Here is a 17,390-nt window from a genome sequence, read left to right as displayed (position 1 = left end):
AGCCAAAGGGGTGGGGGGCTCGGGTGGGGGAGACTGAGGCTGCCGGCAGAGGAGACTCATTGAAGTAAAGAAAATAGAAAACTTTATTGATTTGGAGTGTTGGTAGGCGTGCCCCGGGAGCAGCTTTTCCAAGACTCGGGTGTTGGCAGGGAAGGCAGTTCAGGCTGCTGGGCCCGGGCCAGACCTCCCCTTTCAGGGGCCTGGGCGTCCACCTCCGTGGCACAGAGGTCAGCGCGGCCTGAGGGACACCCACGCGGGGAGTGTGGCTGCAGCTTGGGGGAAGCGCCGGAGGAGGATGCCTGGCTCTGCTACTCCACTTGGGCCAGCCACTCCCCCAGCCTGGCCTCAGTCTCCTCATCTGAACCACAGGCTTCCCGAGGGCTCCTTTCCAGGGTCGCCATGCGGATCTGTGCAAATGCCCGCAGTGCTGGGCACGGGAGGGCCTCAGTAGAGCCATCGTTGACGTGACAGGCTGAATTGTGTCCCCCCCGCACCCCGATTCATTATAACGAAGTCGTAACCCCAGGACCTCAGAGGGTGGCTGTAGTTGGAGAAGGGTCTTTACAGAGGTGATTAAGTTAACATGGTGGCCCTAGTCCCAAATGACTGGTCCTTATAAGATGAGATTGGGGCACAGACACGCACAGAAGGAAGGACACACAGAAGTCAGCCATCTCAAGCTAAGGAGCGAGGCCTGAGAAGAAACCAACCCTGCTGACCCCTTGATCTTGAACTTCTGGCTTCCAGAGCTGGGAGAAATCACCGTCGATGGTTATAGTCGCCTGGTCTGAGGCACTTTGTTCCGGCAGCCCTGGCGGACCGCCACGGGAGAGGACACGCCTCCGGGGCACCCAGGGTCTCCTGTGTGCAGTGATCCCTTGGGGACACTCCGCCCCTCGTCCTGGTCCTTGCCAAGGGCACAGTTCTGGGCTGGGCAGGGCTGCTCCAGTCCTGGCTCTGCCATCTCAACGCTGTGTGGCTTTGATCAAAGCTCTTCACCCTTCTGAGCCTCGGCTGGCTCCTTGGTGAGAGGGTTTGTCACCTCCCACTGTTGTTTCCGGTTGAAGCAGCTGATGCAGGTAAGCGACCCAGCTCATGGCTGGGCTCGGGGCAGTCATTATAACGATGAGACCCGGGGCAGAGCCTGGGCCTGTGGCTGGTGAGAGATGGCCGTTCCCAGCTGGAGCGGGGTGATGGGCTGTGTCAGGCTGTGGGGTGAGGGACGCCCTAGATGCCCTGGCCCCGCCCTATCGGGCCAGTTTCCGGAGCTCATCCCAGAAGAGCATGCTGAGGATGGTGTGGGGGCCCAGGCGCAGGTAGGAGGGGCCCAGACCCTTATAGAGCGCCGGGGGTCCCTCCTGCCGCCAGATCTTCACCAGGCAGTCAGCCAGGCCCCGGTACAGCCGGCCCTGGGGACAGACACAGGGTGGGTGTAACTACAGGGGCCATGGGGCCCTGGCTGGCACACCAGAGTATGTCTGTGTGTTAGGGCTTCTGTGGCACCTCGGAAAAGGCACCCCCCCCCCCAATCTAGGGAAATTACAGAATGAAGGACCTTTACATGGCAACATTTTAAAAGGAGTCTCTTCCTTCAGGCAGCCCCAGCCCCAGCCAGGGGCTCAGTTTGGCTAGTGGCACACAGGTGGGTTTCATTCCTAACTCAGCCTGTGGAGGGCACCTGCGTGTTGGGCACAGCTGCACCAGCGTACACGATGGCGGGCACCTGTCTGTGAGGCCGTGGGGTCAGGCCTGGATTCCAGTGCAGGGTTCTCCACACATAACAGCTGGGTGACCTCAGGCAAGTCACGTGATATCTCTGAGCCTCAGTTTCCTCATCAGGAAAATGAAGGTGGGTGTGAGGATGGAATAAGTCCCAGATGTGAGACTGCTTAGCACGTGCCTGGGTCATAGGTGCTCCGCACACAAGCCGAATGAATGCGTTTGCATGTATGTCACATGCCTGTGTGTCTCGGCTGTGTGTGTGTGTGTGTGTGTGTGTTGGGACGGGCGCTCTCCAGCTCCCACATCCTCGCCACCTGGTCCCCTGCTCACCCTGCCAGCTCCATCCACGGGCTGATTGTACAGCCGAGTGCTGACCACGTCGAAGGGGGTCATGACCGCCACCACCGCCACACTGCTGATCATGCCTCCGGCCAGGGCCACCAGCCAGCTGTCCTCCGGGAGCCACTGTGGGGATGGCACAGGCTGCTGACACCTGCCGCTGCTCCCACCAGCCTCCCTCCACCTGGGAGAAGGGAGAAGACAGGGCCCCTCCAGCCACCCCCCACCCACATCTCCCCACAAGGTCCTTCACACCTTCAGGGTTCACTGCTGGCCCCCCATTCCTGCTGGGCCCAGGGGTCCTATGGGGCCTTGTCTGTCACCACCCACTGGGGTTCCCTGTGTGAGAGTCCAGCTGGAGATGCTGAGGTGTGACCCGGGCCCAGGCAGAGAGGGAGAAAGGAGGCAGGTGGCCCTCCTCACTCCTGTGTGTGTGTGTCCCTGGCCCCTCACCTGTCGCTCCTGCACCCAGGCCTTGGTAGAGGCGAAGGTGGCCAGCTGGGCAGCTGAGCCAACCATGACTCGGGGCACAGCCCCGCCCACACCCCGCCACAGACCTGCCAGGCCCTGCTGCCGCCAGATGGTCTCCATGGCGCCCAGGACGCTCTGTGGGGAGAGGGCACAGGGTCACTGGGCAGCCCCTTGCCCGCCCAGGAGCCCACCCAGCCCAGGGAACTCTAGGGAGTGACAGTCCCACCTGGTGGTGGTGCTGGTGCCCCACAGCCATCTCGGCCACCGTCTGGGCCTGCAGCTGCGTTTTGACCTGTGAGAGCAGAGGTGATGGAGGGCTTAGGGCCCAGCCTGGGGAGCCTGGCTGAGCTGTGTGGGTGGAGGGCACCCTTTCCTTGTTGACCAGGGCAGAGTGCAGACCCAGGCAGCGATGTTCCAGGGAGCAGTCCCACCGGGCACCTGGACCTCCAGGAGCCCACACCTGCAGCTTAGGGGGCGTGTGAAACAGGGCTGGGGCGAGTCTCCAGAGTTGGCCGGTCTGCACACACCTCCTGTGTCTGCTTACCTTCGAAAAGCTGTTCTGAGGGCCGGGGAGAGGACAGTGGTACCGCACCCAGCCTAGTGCCGGCTTGGCTCCAGGAAGCGTCATTCTTTTTTATAGAGAGAGTACTTATTCATTTTTTATTTATTTTAACTGTTTTTTATTGATTTTTAGAGAGAGAGAAAGGGAGAGGGATAGAGATAGAAACATGGATGAGAGAGAAACATCACTGATCAGCTGCTCCCTTTCCGCCCCTGACTGGGGATGGAGCCCACAACCTGAGCCTGTGCCCTGTCCAGGAATAGAACAGGTGACCTCTTAGTTCCTGGTTGATGCTCAACCACTGAGCTACACCAGACAGGCAGAGGAGCTTTATTCTTTTTTATTTCTTAATATGTTTTTATTGACTTTTTTTAAGAGAGAGAGAGGGAGGGAGAAGGATAGAGAGTTGAGAGAGAAACATCGAAAGGCTGCCTCCCGCATGTCCCCCAATGGGGATCGACCTGCAACCTGGGCATGTGCCCTGACTGGGAATTGAACCAAGGACCTCTTGGTTCATGGATGGATGCTCAACCACTAAGCCACACTGGCTGGGCTGGAAGCTTTATTCTTGACTTGTACAAGCCACACAAGTGCACACCTCCAGCACACCTGCTACCCTCTGCCCGGCCCTGGCTCAGGACCTGCAGGATGGGGGCTCCAGGGGACAGAGGATGGGGCAAGGTCCTGGGGCAGATTTCAGTCCTGGGAAGGGATGTTCCAGGGGGCAGCCCCACCTAGCCTGCCCCCACCCCCTTCACTGTCTACCCTCCCCTGCCCCCCCCCGCCCCTCCCCCCGCCCTGGCCACAGAGGCCAGCCCTGGAAGCTTCGGAGCCCTGGCGGGAGTTGGGTCACGGGATGGTGGAGGATGGAGACAAGGCACTCACCAGGTAAGCAGGGCTCCCCACGAAGGCTCCCAGTGCCCCAGCCACCGCACCTGCGACCACGGTGCCACCTGGCTGCTGGGTGAGGCCGGCCTGGCAGGCCAGGCTGTAGCAATAGAAGCGGACGCTGTTCATGAGGCCCTGGTAGAGCAGGCTGGCGGCCAGCCCCTTCTGCAGGCCACTCAGCCCATCTGCTCTGGCCACGGCGGCTATGGAGGCCACAAAGCCCCGGTAGTGCTGAGGGTAGGTGCCCGGGGCCTGCAGCTCTCCCTGCAGCTGCAGCCGAGTCTTCACCACCTCCAGGGGGTTGGTGAAGACGCAGGCCAGGCAACAGGCCGAGGCACCCAGCACCAGGTCCACAGCCGGGGCCACCGCTCCCGTGTCCTCTGTGGCAGCAGCCGGCTGTGCCCGGGTCAGGGGCATGGCACAGACCCTGGGGTGGTGGCGCTCAGGTTGCCTGTACCCCTGGAGGGTCACAGGGCTAGGGATCGAGGGGCCCGGGGGCCATGTCTGGAGGGCAGGGTCCGGTGGGACAGGCCTGCAGCTGCCAGGCCGTTGCTGATCTATCCCGGGAGTCCACCTGCCCGGCGCTCACGCCTGGGCTGTGGGTGCCTGGGACACACCCCTGCTGGGTTCTGACCAATCCCAGCTGCCTTTGTTCTCCACACCTCCCGGCTGGGCGGACCTAGACACTGGGATCTGGGGCAAAGGTCACCTGGACCAGCAAGAGATTGGGGGCGGGGAGAAGGTGCCAATCAGCTGCGCCTCCTTCTCCTCCCCTTGTCCTCCAGCCCTCCCTGTGGTCCCTGGGGCAAAGGGCTGGTGCTTCTGCCCCACCTTAGGCTTAGCCAGTCCGGCTGCAGCTCAGAGCCCTGGGCATGGGGAACTGCCCCGGGGGCTCCTGGCCACAGTCTGCCGGGCAACTCAGTCACAGCCCCACTCCTACCCCTGCCCCGTGTGAGGGCCCCTCCCCGGCCTTCCAGTCTGGCTCCCACAGTCTGCGGTCCCACCTTCAGGGAGGGCAGAGGAGGGACTGACCTGGACTCCCAGCTGTGCTAGAATGGTCACTTCCCCTGAGCTTCAGCTCTCCGTTTGTAAAAGGGGGGCGTCCATACCCACGGCAGAGCTTCTCTGGAGGGTCAGCGATGTGTGAAAAGCATCTAATAAAAGGTGGTCCACATCCCCCCTGCTGGGTAGGAGACCTCCAGGAGTGACCAGTGGCTTCGGCCGCTTACCTGGTAGGGACTTGTCCCTCAGCCCTACCCTCCTCCCAGTGGGAGCCCCTCCTGGGTTGTGGCTTCTGGAGGAGCCCCTGCAGGAAATGGCCCTTTGTGCCTGGTGAGAAGGAACCCGCCCCCCCCCCCGCCCCCCCACACTGCTGCCAGGCGCCAGGCTGCTCACCTTGACCTCTGCCCTCAGAGCAGTTCTCTCCTGCCAGGGCCACCCTGTATCACCCTAGGCGCTGGTGTCAGTGTCAAAACCAGAGGCAGAGCCGCCCTGCCTGGAACCCTGCCTCGGGGGCGGCCACACCCACCCCCTCCGGAGTCTACCCCTTTCCTCCGGTGTGTGAGGCCCTGGAGGTGGCAGTGGCGAACGGCTCCCCAGCCTGGTAGGCTTGGCATCCTCCAGCCAGCCCCTGGGGCAGCAGCTCGACAAGAGGCCTCGGGAACAGCGGGAACTCTCCCGGGTTTACCCGAGTGGCTGGCATCTACCCCCACGGCTGGGAGGCCAGGAGGCAGGAGTGTCTTTCCGGTAGTGGAGACCTGCCTAGGACTGGGGCCACCCCACCCCGGCCCCTGCAGGAAACGGGAGGGAGGGCAAAGGTCAGGCCGTGGAACTCCCAGGCCTGGGCTCCTCCAGACTCGAGTGCCCCAGGGCGCAGGGACTCTGGTTCCAGTGTTGGCACCGGCGGCTGATGGAACATTGTGGAATGAAGAACGAGGGTCGAGGGGCCTGAGGAGAGGGATTGGAGGTCCCCCACCCCATCCTGGTCAAAAAGGGCCAGTGACACGTCTTGGCAATATAACATCTATTTTATTTTAAAAAACAAAACCCAGACCCGACTCCTTCCCCGAGAGGGCCCTTGACAAGCTCTTGGGAAGGGCCTGGCTCTAGCCAAGCAGGACAGTCAGGAGGCTCCAACGTGGACCCCAGGCTGGTGGGCTCTGCCCCGCTCCATGCCCGCCTCCCTCCCCTCTGCTCCCGGTGCAAGGACACAGCCTGATTCCTGGGTCCACGGCACTGCCAGGTTCAGGGAGAGGCAAGAGCAGGGGCCCACGGACATGCAGGGCCTCCTGGCAGCCAGGGAGGCCAGTCCTCCCCGGCCCCGCCCTGGAAGGCAGGCAGCAGTGCGCGTGGGACGGGTTAGTGAGGAGATGACATGCACGAAGACCTCAGTGCTGCGCTTCCCTGCACGGCCGGGTATATGTTCAAAAATGAACAGGATGGCCAGACACTCCGGGCCCCAGGGCGGCCTGAGCATCTGCCCGGGATGGAGAGGAAGAGGGGACCCCCCCCCCCATCCTTCTGCTCCCTCAGGGTCGGTATTATTCCCATCGCCATCCTAAAGAGATGGCGTGGCTGAGGCGTGGCCCTGGGAGGAGGCTGTGCAACTACAGAGCCCATAGGGCTCAGACCTCTGCCCCTGGCATTCCCAGTGCCCACCTGCTGGGCAGGGTGCCCAGGGTGTTCCGCACCCGCTCTGGGTCACAGGGAGGGACAGACCCTATCTCAGCCCCGCCCGCTGGTTCTGCCGCCCGGGGTGGAAGTGGGCTGTGGAACGGGGGAGGCCCGGCCCCCACGCAGCGCGCCGCCGCCGTGGTGACCGTGTGTGCCCCGCGCGCCTCCCCGTCCTGCCCACCAGGACACCGGCCAGCTCCGCCTCAGCACCAGGGGTCCCGGGAGGCTCTGCCGCGGCAGAGGCTGTCGCTGCGCTGCCACGCGCTGTGGATGAGGCTCAGGGCGTCCTCGAACTTCTTGTGGGAGGCCTCCTGGATGGCCTTGTGGGGGAGGTCCACCTGTGTCGGGCGGCAGGGAACGTGAGGGCACGGAGCCCCCGCACCAGGGCGGCCTCGTCCGTCCCCTGAATTCTGCCCTTCAAGGTGGGGCTGAAGCTGAGACCAGGTGATGGCCCCGAGCCTCCTTCCGGGGCAGGCCTGGCTCTTGGTGGGCGCCCGCCTGGCAGGCCCTGCGCTCTAGCTGGCTGCACACCTGAGTGTCCTGCTTACCTGGAACAGCTCGGCCTCAGCCCTACTTCAGCACTCAATTCGCGCTATTCTATTGGAACCAACAAGGCCCTGGGTGGCCCCAAGTCTCAGACTCCTTGGGAGTCAGGGTTGCCCTTTGGTCCTAATGTTCATGTCTGTCCCAGAGCTACAGGTCCGGTGCTGCCCCCAGGCCCCCAACCCCTGCCTTGGTCTGTGCCAGGCAAGGCTCCTCTCTGTAGGAAACGGCTCGCGCCGCAGGGCCCCGGCCAGCTGGGTACCTGGTAGATGGTTCTCCACCCAGAGTTCAGTGCAGACAGGAACCGGTCCAGCTCAGATGTGCAGCTCAGGTAGACGACCCAGGGCGGGAGGGGCTGCTGGCCGTCCCGGGAGAACTCCTGGGGAGAGCGGGGCCGGTCAGCCGACACAGGGCTCCTGCGGCAGGGCCTGCCTCCAGCATCCCCCACCGGACTCACCAAGACACAGTACTCCCTGCCCGGTTCCGTGGAGACAGCGCTGATGTCGGCCAGCGCGGCTGTGCCCAGGGAGCGGAAGAAGCTGGTCTGGCAATCCTCGTGGCAGGTGAAAAGGCGGTCATCGGTGATCACCAGGCAGCAGGGGATGCAGGGGCTGGGAGGCACCCCCTGGGGGATGACCTGAGGGCATTGGCAGAGGGGCAGGAAGCAAGCTGGAGCTCCTGCAGCCGGTCTCTCCATCCAGGGGCCCAGCCAGCCCTTAGCCCTGCCTCCGGAAGTCAGGCAGGCTCCGCCCACTCAGGGCTATAGGTGGGGGTGGGGTGACCATGAGAGTTCCAGGGCCTGCTCCTGGGCTGTCCCTGGAGGAACCTGTCTTGGTCCCCGCAGGTTGCTCCATGACTGGTGTGGGTTTAGGGAAGGGACACGGAGCGGGGTCGGGAGGCCAGGTGAACGGTGGAGGCAGGAGCAGCTCACCCCTTTGGACACGGCCTGGCAGAGGTGTTGCATCCAGTCGGCCATCTCAGCCTCGCTCTCAGCGCTCAGCTCCAGGCAGGGCCGGTCAGCAAGGATGACCTGGAAGGCGTGGGGCCGATCCGTGGTGTTGGACCTCCGACAGCCACCGCACTGCTCCCCCCTGGGCCAGAGGAGGAGGGGTGAAACGGGAGCGAGGAGGCAGGGGTGGCTCGGGGTGGGAGCCCCTGGGTGTGGCTCAAGGCCTGTGGGTACAGGGCCGGCCCAGTCCCAGGGCGGAGGACACCGGAAGAAGTCCAGACCCCTCTGGCTCTCAGGAGAGGCTGAGAGCTGCTGGGCAGCCCCACTCCATCCTGTGTAACGCCGTTTATGTCCATAATCAAAGACCCTTCTAGATTCTAGAACCTAAACATGGCCAGGTGAGGGGTGAGAATCAGCTTAGCTCTGGCCTCTCAGAATCAGGGCACATCCTCATGTTCCGTCAGGGCTGACGCTTCCTCCAAGTATGTGTGCGTCCATCTTCCACAGCAGGGCAGGCGCTTCCCAGGGAAGGGACTGTCCCCCTGTGAGCCTAGGGACTGCCCCCTATCAGGCCAGGCGACTGCCTCCCCTATCAGACCCTTTCCTGGCAAGAAGCTCTTGCTTCCCTGAGAGGAGCTTTCCCTTCCCCCTCCCTGGGTCCAGCAGTCCTCAGAGCTCAGCAGGACCCAGGGCACAGGGTCAGGGCGCTGGATGCAGTGCGGTGAGGGGCAGGCGAAGCTGACAAGAGGGAGAGCCAGGAGCTGTCTCAGGGAGAATAGGAGTGCGGGCCCCAAGCTCAGCCAGAGCCTTGACCTTCAGGCCGCGATGCCAGACCCCACCTCCCCAGCCCTGTCACCAGGACACTCACCCCATGTTCACCGAGAGCAGGGGGATGACGTCGGTGCGGTCGGGGTACTGGTAGAGGATCCCGTTGCTGCAGGGACACACGTGGCAGGGCTGAGGCCTGTCCCAGCTCGGGACCAGGTGGAGCCCAGATCCCGGGGACTCCCACAGGCTGGAGCCTTGAACCCGAGGCCAAGGAGCAGGGGGCTGTCTTCTGTGGCAGGGAGGGTAAAGGACTGCAGAGGGGCAGCAACCTGGGAGCTCGGGGCAGCCCTGCCCAGGTCTTTGCCTGCAGCCTTCCAGGCGGGCTGCTTTGGGGTGGCCGGGGTGGGAGCCCGGGGTGGCCCCCAGGAGGCTGGCTTTACAGAGAAGCTCTAATATCCTAGGTATGTCTCCTCCTAAGCCCTGTGGGGAGGGAGTTTCCCCCTCGGTTCCCTTCAGTGACTTGCTGTGAAGGCTCCCACCTGAGCACCACGAAGCAGGTCTTCCAGAGCTCCTTGCCCAGGTAGGAGGTGCCCGCCTTGTAATGCAGCATGCCCTCCTTGGTGATGGCGCCCTCGGGGGGTGAGCAGTGGCAGGGGACGGGGCCCAGGGACTCGTCAGTGGGGTCCTCCCAGTGCACCAGCCCGTAGAAGCGCACAGTCACAGCAGCTGCCTGGGGCGGGGGTGGGAGGGGCAGTAGACAGCGGTGAGGTCCCGGCCAGCACCAGGGGGGCCACTGAGAGCAAGGACACGCCCCAGGCCCAGGCCCTCGGCCCCTGCCCCCGCCTCCCCAGCTTCTTACCTCACACTTAGATTCCTGGGCCACGAACTTGGCCAGTGCCAGCTTCTCCATGGTGGCATCGGTCAGGATGCTGGGGTACGGGGGTTCCCGACAGCCTTTGATCATGGCCGACTTCAAAGAAGCCAAGAAGAACCTGCATGGGGAGTGGGGTTTGCCGTCAGAGGCACGTGCCGCCCCACCCGGCCGGGCTCACAGACACTTGGGGGAGGGACCTGGCTGGAACCAGAGCTCAGGGCAGCGGGCAGGGCAGTGATGGGACTGCAGGCCACGGTCACCCAGTGGCGACTTAGAAAAGGCCCTACCCATTCCCAATGGCCAAGGGGCCTTGGGTTCTGACAGCGAGGGGAGACTGGCAGGGGCTGCAGCAGGACTGGAAAACCAGTGCCATCTGGCTACATGCAGGCTCCGTGTGGAGGCCTGGGGCGCCACGGCCCAGCAGCCAGGCTATGCTTTCTTCCTGCTGAAACTCATGCCACCCCTTCCTCTCTGCAGTCGCTTGGGTTGACCACGAATCAACCAGTCGGCATGTCTGTCTATTTCCTTGCCTCTCTGACCAGACTGCAGGGTCCAGAGGGAATATACCTCTGTCCCCACTTCTTCCTATGCCACTTCCCACCCTCTGCCCGAGGGCGGGAGTCCAGGGCAGGGCCACCGCAGTGGCCGAGGCCGATCCTCCAGCTCCGCGGAGGGCGGGTGTCACTCACTCAGCCAGAGCCGCGTCGGCCGTGTCCAGCAGAAACTGCTTCCTGCGGTTGGTGCACACCAGCCTCACCGCCTGCTGGTCCAGGCCCACCTGCCAGAGACCACACTCCCATGCACACGGGCCTGGCCGCTGCCAGAAGAGCAGCCACAGCCAGACTGAGGGCCAGGCTGGGGGGCGGGGAGGACGCGCACCCTGGGGTCGCCACAAGGTAAAGCTCCGGAGGCCTGGGACCCTGGCCCGAGTTAGGGAGGGACGGACGGAGAGGCACCCTCAAGCTCGGCTCCTACCCCCAGCACCATGGACAGAAGCTGCTCGGAGAGAGGAGCTGGCGCCCAACCCCGGGGCTGAGGCAGGGGCGTGCTCTGCTCTGTGTCTGGCTGGGCCTACAGCAAACAGCAGCTGCAGAGCCTGGACTCACCGACACGTAGTCAAGCTCGTTGTACGAAACAGCCTCTTCCACCAGGTATGGCTTCTCTGTGGCCCCTGAGAGAGGAAATGCCAATGCTCATTACCCACAGCAGCCTCTCTTCCCGCCCCTGCCCGTCTTCTAAGACCTGGCCCCTCTCTCCAGGAGTCCCGCCTGGCCCCGGGATCTGAAATGATGACATGGGTGTGGATGGCGAGGAGGCCCGGGCTCATGTCTTGGGGCTGCTGGGCCTGCTGGCAACACCTCCTGTGGTGTGTATTTTCATCGCCACACGCCAGGCAGCTGAGGGACACCCGGGGTGTGGGGGGCTTGGGGAAGGGGGCGGCAGGCACCTTTCCGGAGCAGGTAGACATAGCAGTCTGTGAGCAGCACGTACAGCAGCTGCAGGGTGCCCTCCATGTGCCCCGTGCTCATCCGGATCATCTGCGGGTGAAGCAGAAACCGGTCAGGCACGGTGGGTCCTGCCTGCCAGCCCCGGGCAGCGCGCCTCCCCTTCTGACTGCTCGGTGGCCCACCTCGCCCTGCCCGGGCTGTGCTGGGACTTACTTTGAAGAGCTGCTCTTCGTTTTCTCGAAACACATGGATCATCAGCAGGAGTAAGTGATTGTTGTCTACTCTGTGAGAGGAACAAGTGTGGGGCGGGCGCGGTGTCAGGCTGGGGCAGGGGCAAGAGCGGTGAAACAGGCACAGAGAGGAGACACATGTACAGAGTTGGCACAGGCACCCAGAGGGCACATAGGCACCCAGAGGCGGTGCAGGTACCAACAGGGCGTAGAGGCACCCACAGGTGGTGTAGGTACCAAAAGGGCTTATAGGCACCCAGAGGGCATATAGGCACCCAGAGGTGGTGTAGGTATCAGAGGTCGTAGAGGCACCCAGAGGTGGTGCCCCCAGAGGCGGTGCCCCCAGAGGCGGTGCAGCTGTCGTGGCTCTGTCCCCAACCAGGAGCCAAATGAAGGAGGGGAGGACCATACCCCTCCTACCTCCCAGCCCAGGTTGGGTCTCCTGGGAGTTATGCTTATTAGTTTATTGGAAGGACAGACCCCAGGGCCCCTGCTTCAAGGACTGGGAGTGTCTCTCACCAGCACACACAGCCTTGCTCACCTGAACTCAGCCGAGTGGGACATCTCAGAAGGGCTCCCCTGCCCCTCCTCCACCCCAGAGTCCTCGGCGCTGCTCAGACATGGGCTGGGCTGGTCTCGCTTGAGCTGACAAAGAGCCTCCTGGGTCCCAGACTCTGGCTCAGGCCCAGGCCCCTCCTTGACAGGGGGCACCTGGGTCTCCGGTGCCTGGGCCTCTGGCTCCTGAGCCTCCCCCAGGGTGGCCCCTAGAGGCGGAGGCGCCTCTCCCTCTCCTCCTCCTCCTCCCTCTTCTTCTTGGCCAGCAGCCGCAGGGCCACCAGGAACATGCAGCGGTTGGCTAGGCCCTGCAGGGTCATGGTGGCCGCCACCTGATGCAACAGTGCTTGGACTCTCGACGGTAAAGCGGTAGAAGTCCATTGGGGCTGGAAGCCCCTCACTAAAGTCACAAAACGGCGGTCTCTCCGGGGTGTCCCCCGGAGAGCCGGTCCGAAAGGGCTGGTCTGGGGGCTCGACGTGGGAGCACCAGGTGCGCGGGTCCAGCTGCCCGTTGAGCTGGTCGATGACTTTACTCAGGGGCTGCCCCACGCGCTCCATAGAGGTGTCCTTCATTTCAGGGATGAGCAGGCCCATCTGGCTGGGCTCTGAGCGCTCGCTGCTCTCAGCAGCGCTGCTGGGCCCCTCTCCCTTCTCCTGGGGGGAAGCCAAGGTGGTGTCTGGTGAGCCCCGCCCAAGGCCTGGGCTGCTGACCCGGCTGTCGCCATCCCCCCTCCTGGCACCCGTGTGCTGGGCGGAGGCTGGGCGAAGGGGACTGGCTTCCTCATCTGATCTGGTCTTCTTCTTCTTGCCAGTTTTCTTTTTCTTAGTGACCCTGGGAGAGAGGCGAGGGGAGAAATTAGCCTCTGAGCACCAGGCACGCAGGGACATGGATGGGTGGGGCCAAAAGAGGTGATCCTGGGTGTGTGACCTCTGAGGGCATGGCCAGAGCTTCAGTGGTCCCGGGCAGTGCTGGGTGCAGGGTCCTGGCTGGGGGCAGCAGCGGCTGGGCCCCTGAGGTCTCCCCCATGGCTGGCAGAGGCAGGGACCAGCCCGAGGAGGCACAGATGGCAGCAGCCAGAGGCCCCTGAGCAGGTCCTGCAGTGCAGCTAGCTGCGTTCTAGGGAACAACAGGCCATGGTTGGTCAGGCCAACAGTCCCTCTACTCAGCCCTTCCCTTAGGACATGGGCCATGGCCCCTGCGCTGGCCTCACTTCCCATCACGGACAATTCAACCAGAAATGGACTCAAAGTCTTTGGGTTCAAACTCCTGGCACCCACTTTTCGGTCCCATGTTGGCTGCGTGGGTCTGGCTAAGGGACCCTGGGTCTGAGCGGCTCAGGCTGCTCTGGACTCGGACCAGCCAGTGCCTCTGTCTTCCGGGCCTGCTATTCCTCTTGCTCAAGGCACCAGCAAGGGAAGAGGGGGTACTTCGCCTCCAGGAAGACACCCAGCTGCCTGCCTGGACTGAAGAGTGATGCTCACCCCCTCCCCGCTGACCTGATGACCTCGAGCTCCGTGCCGGCGTCCAGCAGCTCCGAGGGGTGCGGCTCCCTCCCCTGAGAGGCGGTGTGCACAGGGGTGGTGTCGGAGGAGGAGATGGCCTCTGCCTGCTCCTCATTGAAGGGGTTGTGGCGCTGGGTGGGACTCTTGGTGGAAGCCTTGCTGCTGGTCAGGTCGGAGGCAGTGGAGCGGGGCCCACTGACGGTGTCTGTGAGGTCCCCATCTGCGAGGAGGAAGAGCAGCAAGCAGGACACCGCCCGTCAGACACCCTCTGGGGCCCCCAAAGCAGCCTTTCCTCATGCGGAGGGCGGGCGAGTTCCTCCCAGGGAAATCTGATGGGGTGGCCCCATTTCAAGCGTAGAAACCCAGACCCAACAGGACACGGGATCTGTGCTTTCAGGGCAACTTAGAGGGACCACCATCACCACCACCACCATCACCAGAAGCAGGAGCCCTTGAGAGCCACGGCAACGTGGCCAAATTGGAGGTAAGAGCTCCAAGCTGAAGCCCCCGGGTAGTGACCTCGGTGCCCACAGAGGAGCGGGCCGCACGCCTCTCAGTCTAACCCTCCCTCAGCGGAGGCTAGAGGGGTGCCTGCAGCCTCTTCAGCGCCACAAGGCACTGGGAGGACTGAGATACCCCAAGTCCTCTGAGGGTCCCCACAGAGGCAGATAAGAAGGAACAAAAGAGAGGACAGAGATCAGAGACCATGAGGGTGCAGAGTGAAGAGTGAAGGCCAAAGGCTGAGGGGTGAGGAGCAGGGGGAAGGGCAGAGAGAAGGAGCCAGAGCACAGGAGGGAGGAGATGTGAAGGGGACAAGAAACATGGGCTGCGTGGCTGCCCCCACAGATGCCTCGTGGGCCCTTCAGTGGCTGCCTCTCTCCCTGACGACCCACATGCTCCAGGGGCAGGACCGGGGGCCCCTGTAAGGGGGGTGCTGAGAACTCCCTTTCATTCCAGCCTCAGCTTGCATACGGGTCCACTGTCACCCACCTCCACCCCGGGGAGAAGACGGGTGGGGACGCTGCTGCCCCTCCAGAGTGGACCTGGTCTACCCCCCCTCCCCCCCGCCCCAATCCATCCGGGTCACCAGAACAGGACAGAGAGGAAAAGCACACGGGACATTTATCTGGTGGCAGATGGGAGCTGCCCAAGCAGAGGCCGAGGCCTGGCTGGGGGAACAGCCTGGGTGAAGGTTAATGGCAGGGACACAGGCCGTTCACGCTCCATTAGCCACCTTGTACAACTTGTACACCTCTTACTGGCCATTATCTGCCCCGGAGACGGGCAAGCATGCTGCCCACCCTCAGCCTCACCCGAAGGGCCTGGCGGCCGTCAGCTTCCTAGTGGTTCTCGGGACCGCTGGCAGCTGCCTGCTGACATAGCACGCCATCCGTATTTTTCAAAAAGTACATTGTCTTTTAATATAAGGGCAAAGGAGGCAGCTAAAAGCAATTGCCAGCCCTGCCAGAAAAAAACACCAGCAATAGCCTGGCAGGTGTGGCTCAATGGTTGAGCATTGACCCATGAACCAGGAGGTCACGGTTGGATTCACGGTCAGGGCACATGCCTGGGTTGTGGCTTGATCCCCAGTAGGGGGTGTGCAGGAGAAAGCTGATCAGTGATTCTCTTTCACCATTGATGTTTCTCTCCCCATCCATGAAATCAGTAAAAATATATTAAAAACCCCAAAACCACCAGCAATAGATGAGAGTTTCTCCTGACGTCCTGGGACCACAGCGCCCTAGTTCTCAACGCAGAAAACCTTGCCCTTCGGTCTCAGAGAAGGTTCCTGCAAAGCCCAGGCCTGGGGACCTGCAGCTGCTCCTGGGAGGAGCCCGAGAGGTGAGTGAGCAGACCACCGGACGTGGTGGGTGTCAAGGCTGGGGTACCTCCAATCCTGTAAATGAGCCAAGGACCATGGGACAGCCGCCCAGTCCCCACCCCGGGGCCCACAGGGCGCTCTGCAGGGCCCTGCTCGTCAAGCATTGCAACAGGCAACAAGTAGCGGGTCAGGAGGGTTAGCGGTTAGAACCAGAGGGGAAATGTCGATGCCCAGCGCGCCTGCTGCGGGGAGAGAGGCTGAGAGGACAGGTGCTGTCAGGATGGAATTCTGGACTTCACACTACTCTTAGCTGCGAGGTGGGACTCTGAGGCTACGCTCCTGGCCAGGTGGCGGGATTTCCTGTTCCCAGTGCCATCTTATTTCCCTCGGACTTCAGCGGTTTCATCCGCACGTGACTGGGGCAAAGGTCATCTGTCATCCATTACTCAGGGATCACGGCTCTCATAACAAGGGGCCAGCTCCGGAGCAGTGGGAGGGCGCCTGTCCCTCCCCTTCAGAGGCTGCCCCCACCCCACCCTGGATGGAAGTGACCCACAGGGCAAGGGGTCTCTAACACGGGGCCTGGTTATGGCCTCAGATTTAAAGAGGATGAGTTAACGTCAGGAACATGCCCTGTGCTCTGAGCAATCACGGAACTGAACGTAAAGAATAGCTTCACGAATTCTCACAAGCCCAGAAGTGGGGCCCCCTCCCCGCCCAGCCGGAAAACGCCTGAGGATTACTGCCACCTAGTGGACACGGTGGGAGGGTGGGCTGAGTGAGTGTATTTTAATCTGCCTTGAAATTTCAGAGAATCTCTCCAGCGGAAGGTTCATCTGTATGGTATGTGGGCAATTTCCCTCAATCTCCTTCAGAAATGTCCGAGAGGGAGCCATTAAGAACGGACTGAAGGAATCAAGCCTCTGCCTTTGCTTCTTGATGCTTCTGACACAGGAATGCGTCTGACCTACAGGAATTTACAACCCACACGCTCCACGGCATCTCTCTCTAGAACGAATCTGCACTCGCGGGGTCAGGCCCCAGTGCGTGCCCAAGGCCAGCAGTTCCCCAGGCACATCCGGTGCATGGAGTGGCACCATCTGTGTGTCCCTGAAGCAGTCACGTGACTCCACAAGGCCACGGCCCAGCCCGCAGGCAGGAGTCCTGCCTTGGGAAGAGGCATTGGCCTGGGGCTAGAGGTGGAGCTCTCCTCCTGCAGAATTCCATCTATCAGGACACCAGGCTGGGCTTTAGTACGATCACTGACATGATTATTGTAAGTATCGAGCTGATTTTGAGTCATGCAGCAAGCTTGGCATGGAAACGAGGGTAAGAGCGGACTCTGCCCACCTTCCCAGTCTGTGCTGGGTACAGACGGCACTGCTGGAAACACATCTCCAAAATCATAATCTACAAAAACGGGGACAAAACTGACCATTAGAAACAGGAAGTGGAAGGACAGGGCGGGTGGGGGCAACAGGGCGGGGACATGGGAGACCACAAGAGGAAAAGTTAGACTTTCTACATTTTATCTCACAGCCAACCTCAGGGGACTTACTCGGACCCCAGTGGCCTCTGACCAGGGGGGAAGACGTCGGGGGCCGGGAACCTGGTTCCAGCAGAGAAGGGGGGCCCACGTGCTCCTGACCGTCTTTTCTATCCTGAGCCTTCCTTCCCTCCGCACCAGCAGCTGAGACAAGGGGGGCTGCTCCTTTGGGGCGCCCCTCTGCCTTCTCTGAGGCAGCCTGTGAGCCCTACCCTCCGTCCACTTGTACAAGGAGCAATGCAAGTCTTGCTAACAGCAAGTCAGCCAGTAGCTGCCCTCTCCCTGGCACGCATGGCTCATGGCACAATTAGAAATAAAGAAAAAGGTCAAGGCCTCAATGCTGATGCAATTCTAGGGAGTCCCAGGGGCTGAATGTGGGCTTGGATCCCCCAGCCAGTTTTATAAATGAACACAGCCCAGCCAGCGGGGCTCAGTGGTTGAGCATTGAGCTATGAACCAGGAGGTCACGGTTCAATCCATGGTCAGGGCACATGCCC

General features: G+C 62.3%; 2 protein-coding genes across 7 annotated transcripts in view; both read right to left on the bottom strand.

Annotated features, from left to right (window-relative positions):
• Window positions 1-65: 65 nt before the first annotated feature.
• Window positions 66-4,745, bottom strand: SLC25A34 (solute carrier family 25 member 34). Its single transcript, XM_036352483.1, has 5 exons — window positions 3,980-4,745; window positions 2,759-2,824; window positions 2,515-2,667; window positions 2,053-2,187; window positions 66-1,409 (listed from the first exon to the last, which is right to left on the bottom strand). The coding sequence occupies exons 1-5, from the start codon at window positions 4,397-4,399 to the stop codon at window positions 1,248-1,250; spliced, it is 936 nt and encodes a 311-aa protein (XP_036208376.1). The 5' UTR covers window positions 4,400-4,745; the 3' UTR covers window positions 66-1,247.
• A 1,245-nt stretch (window positions 4,746-5,990) lies between these two features.
• PLEKHM2 (pleckstrin homology and RUN domain containing M2) overlaps window positions 5,991-17,390 on the bottom strand; it is a 35,477-nt gene continuing 24,077 nt past the window's right edge. For 4 of the 6 annotated variants that reach the window (XM_036348185.1, XM_036348186.1, XM_036348187.1 and 1 more), the window contains 15 exons: window positions 16,698-16,757; window positions 13,505-13,745; window positions 12,951-13,139; window positions 12,009-12,854; window positions 11,451-11,520; window positions 11,237-11,327; window positions 10,896-10,960; window positions 10,479-10,567; window positions 9,775-9,907; window positions 9,455-9,645; window positions 9,016-9,081; window positions 8,130-8,289; window positions 7,656-7,835; window positions 7,461-7,577; window positions 5,991-6,993 (listed from right to left, as the gene is read on the bottom strand). In XM_036348185.1, the coding sequence (XP_036204078.1) occupies window positions 6,859-6,993; window positions 7,461-7,577; window positions 7,656-7,835; window positions 8,130-8,289; window positions 9,016-9,081; window positions 9,455-9,645; window positions 9,775-9,907; window positions 10,479-10,567; window positions 10,896-10,960; window positions 11,237-11,327; window positions 11,451-11,520; window positions 12,009-12,854; window positions 12,951-13,139; window positions 13,505-13,745; window positions 16,698-16,757 (2,633 nt within the window). In that variant the 3' untranslated portion in view covers window positions 5,991-6,858. The remainder of the gene's footprint in view (window positions 6,994-7,460; window positions 7,578-7,655; window positions 7,836-8,129; window positions 8,290-9,015; window positions 9,082-9,454; window positions 9,646-9,774; window positions 9,908-10,478; window positions 10,568-10,895; window positions 10,961-11,236; window positions 11,328-11,450; window positions 11,521-12,008; window positions 12,855-12,950; window positions 13,140-13,504; window positions 13,746-16,697; window positions 16,758-17,390) is intronic. The other 2 variants (XM_036348184.1, XM_036348189.1) reach the window with 2 other exon arrangements.

The sequence above is a fragment of the Myotis myotis genome, unplaced genomic scaffold (genome assembly GCF_014108235.1).
Source record: "Myotis myotis isolate mMyoMyo1 unplaced genomic scaffold, mMyoMyo1.p scaffold_m19_p_2, whole genome shotgun sequence".
Taxonomy (NCBI): domain Eukaryota; kingdom Metazoa; phylum Chordata; class Mammalia; order Chiroptera; family Vespertilionidae; genus Myotis; species Myotis myotis.
The sequence above is the reverse complement of the archived record's forward strand: the minus strand, read 5'-3'. Positions and strand labels throughout refer to the sequence as shown.

Coding starts and splice junctions, on each gene's coding strand:
- SLC25A34 (XM_036352483.1), bottom strand. CDS start 4,399: ATGCCCCTGACCCGGGCACAGCCGGCTGCTGCCACAGAGGACACGGGA. Junction 2,668..2,758: donor GGCACCAGCACCACCACCAG/GTGGGACTGTCA, acceptor CTCTCCCCACAG/AGCGTCCTGGGCGCCATGGA. Junction 1,410..2,052: donor CCGTGGATGGAGCTGGCAGG/GTGAGCAGGGGA, acceptor GTCTGTCCCCAG/GGCCGGCTGTACCGGGGCCT.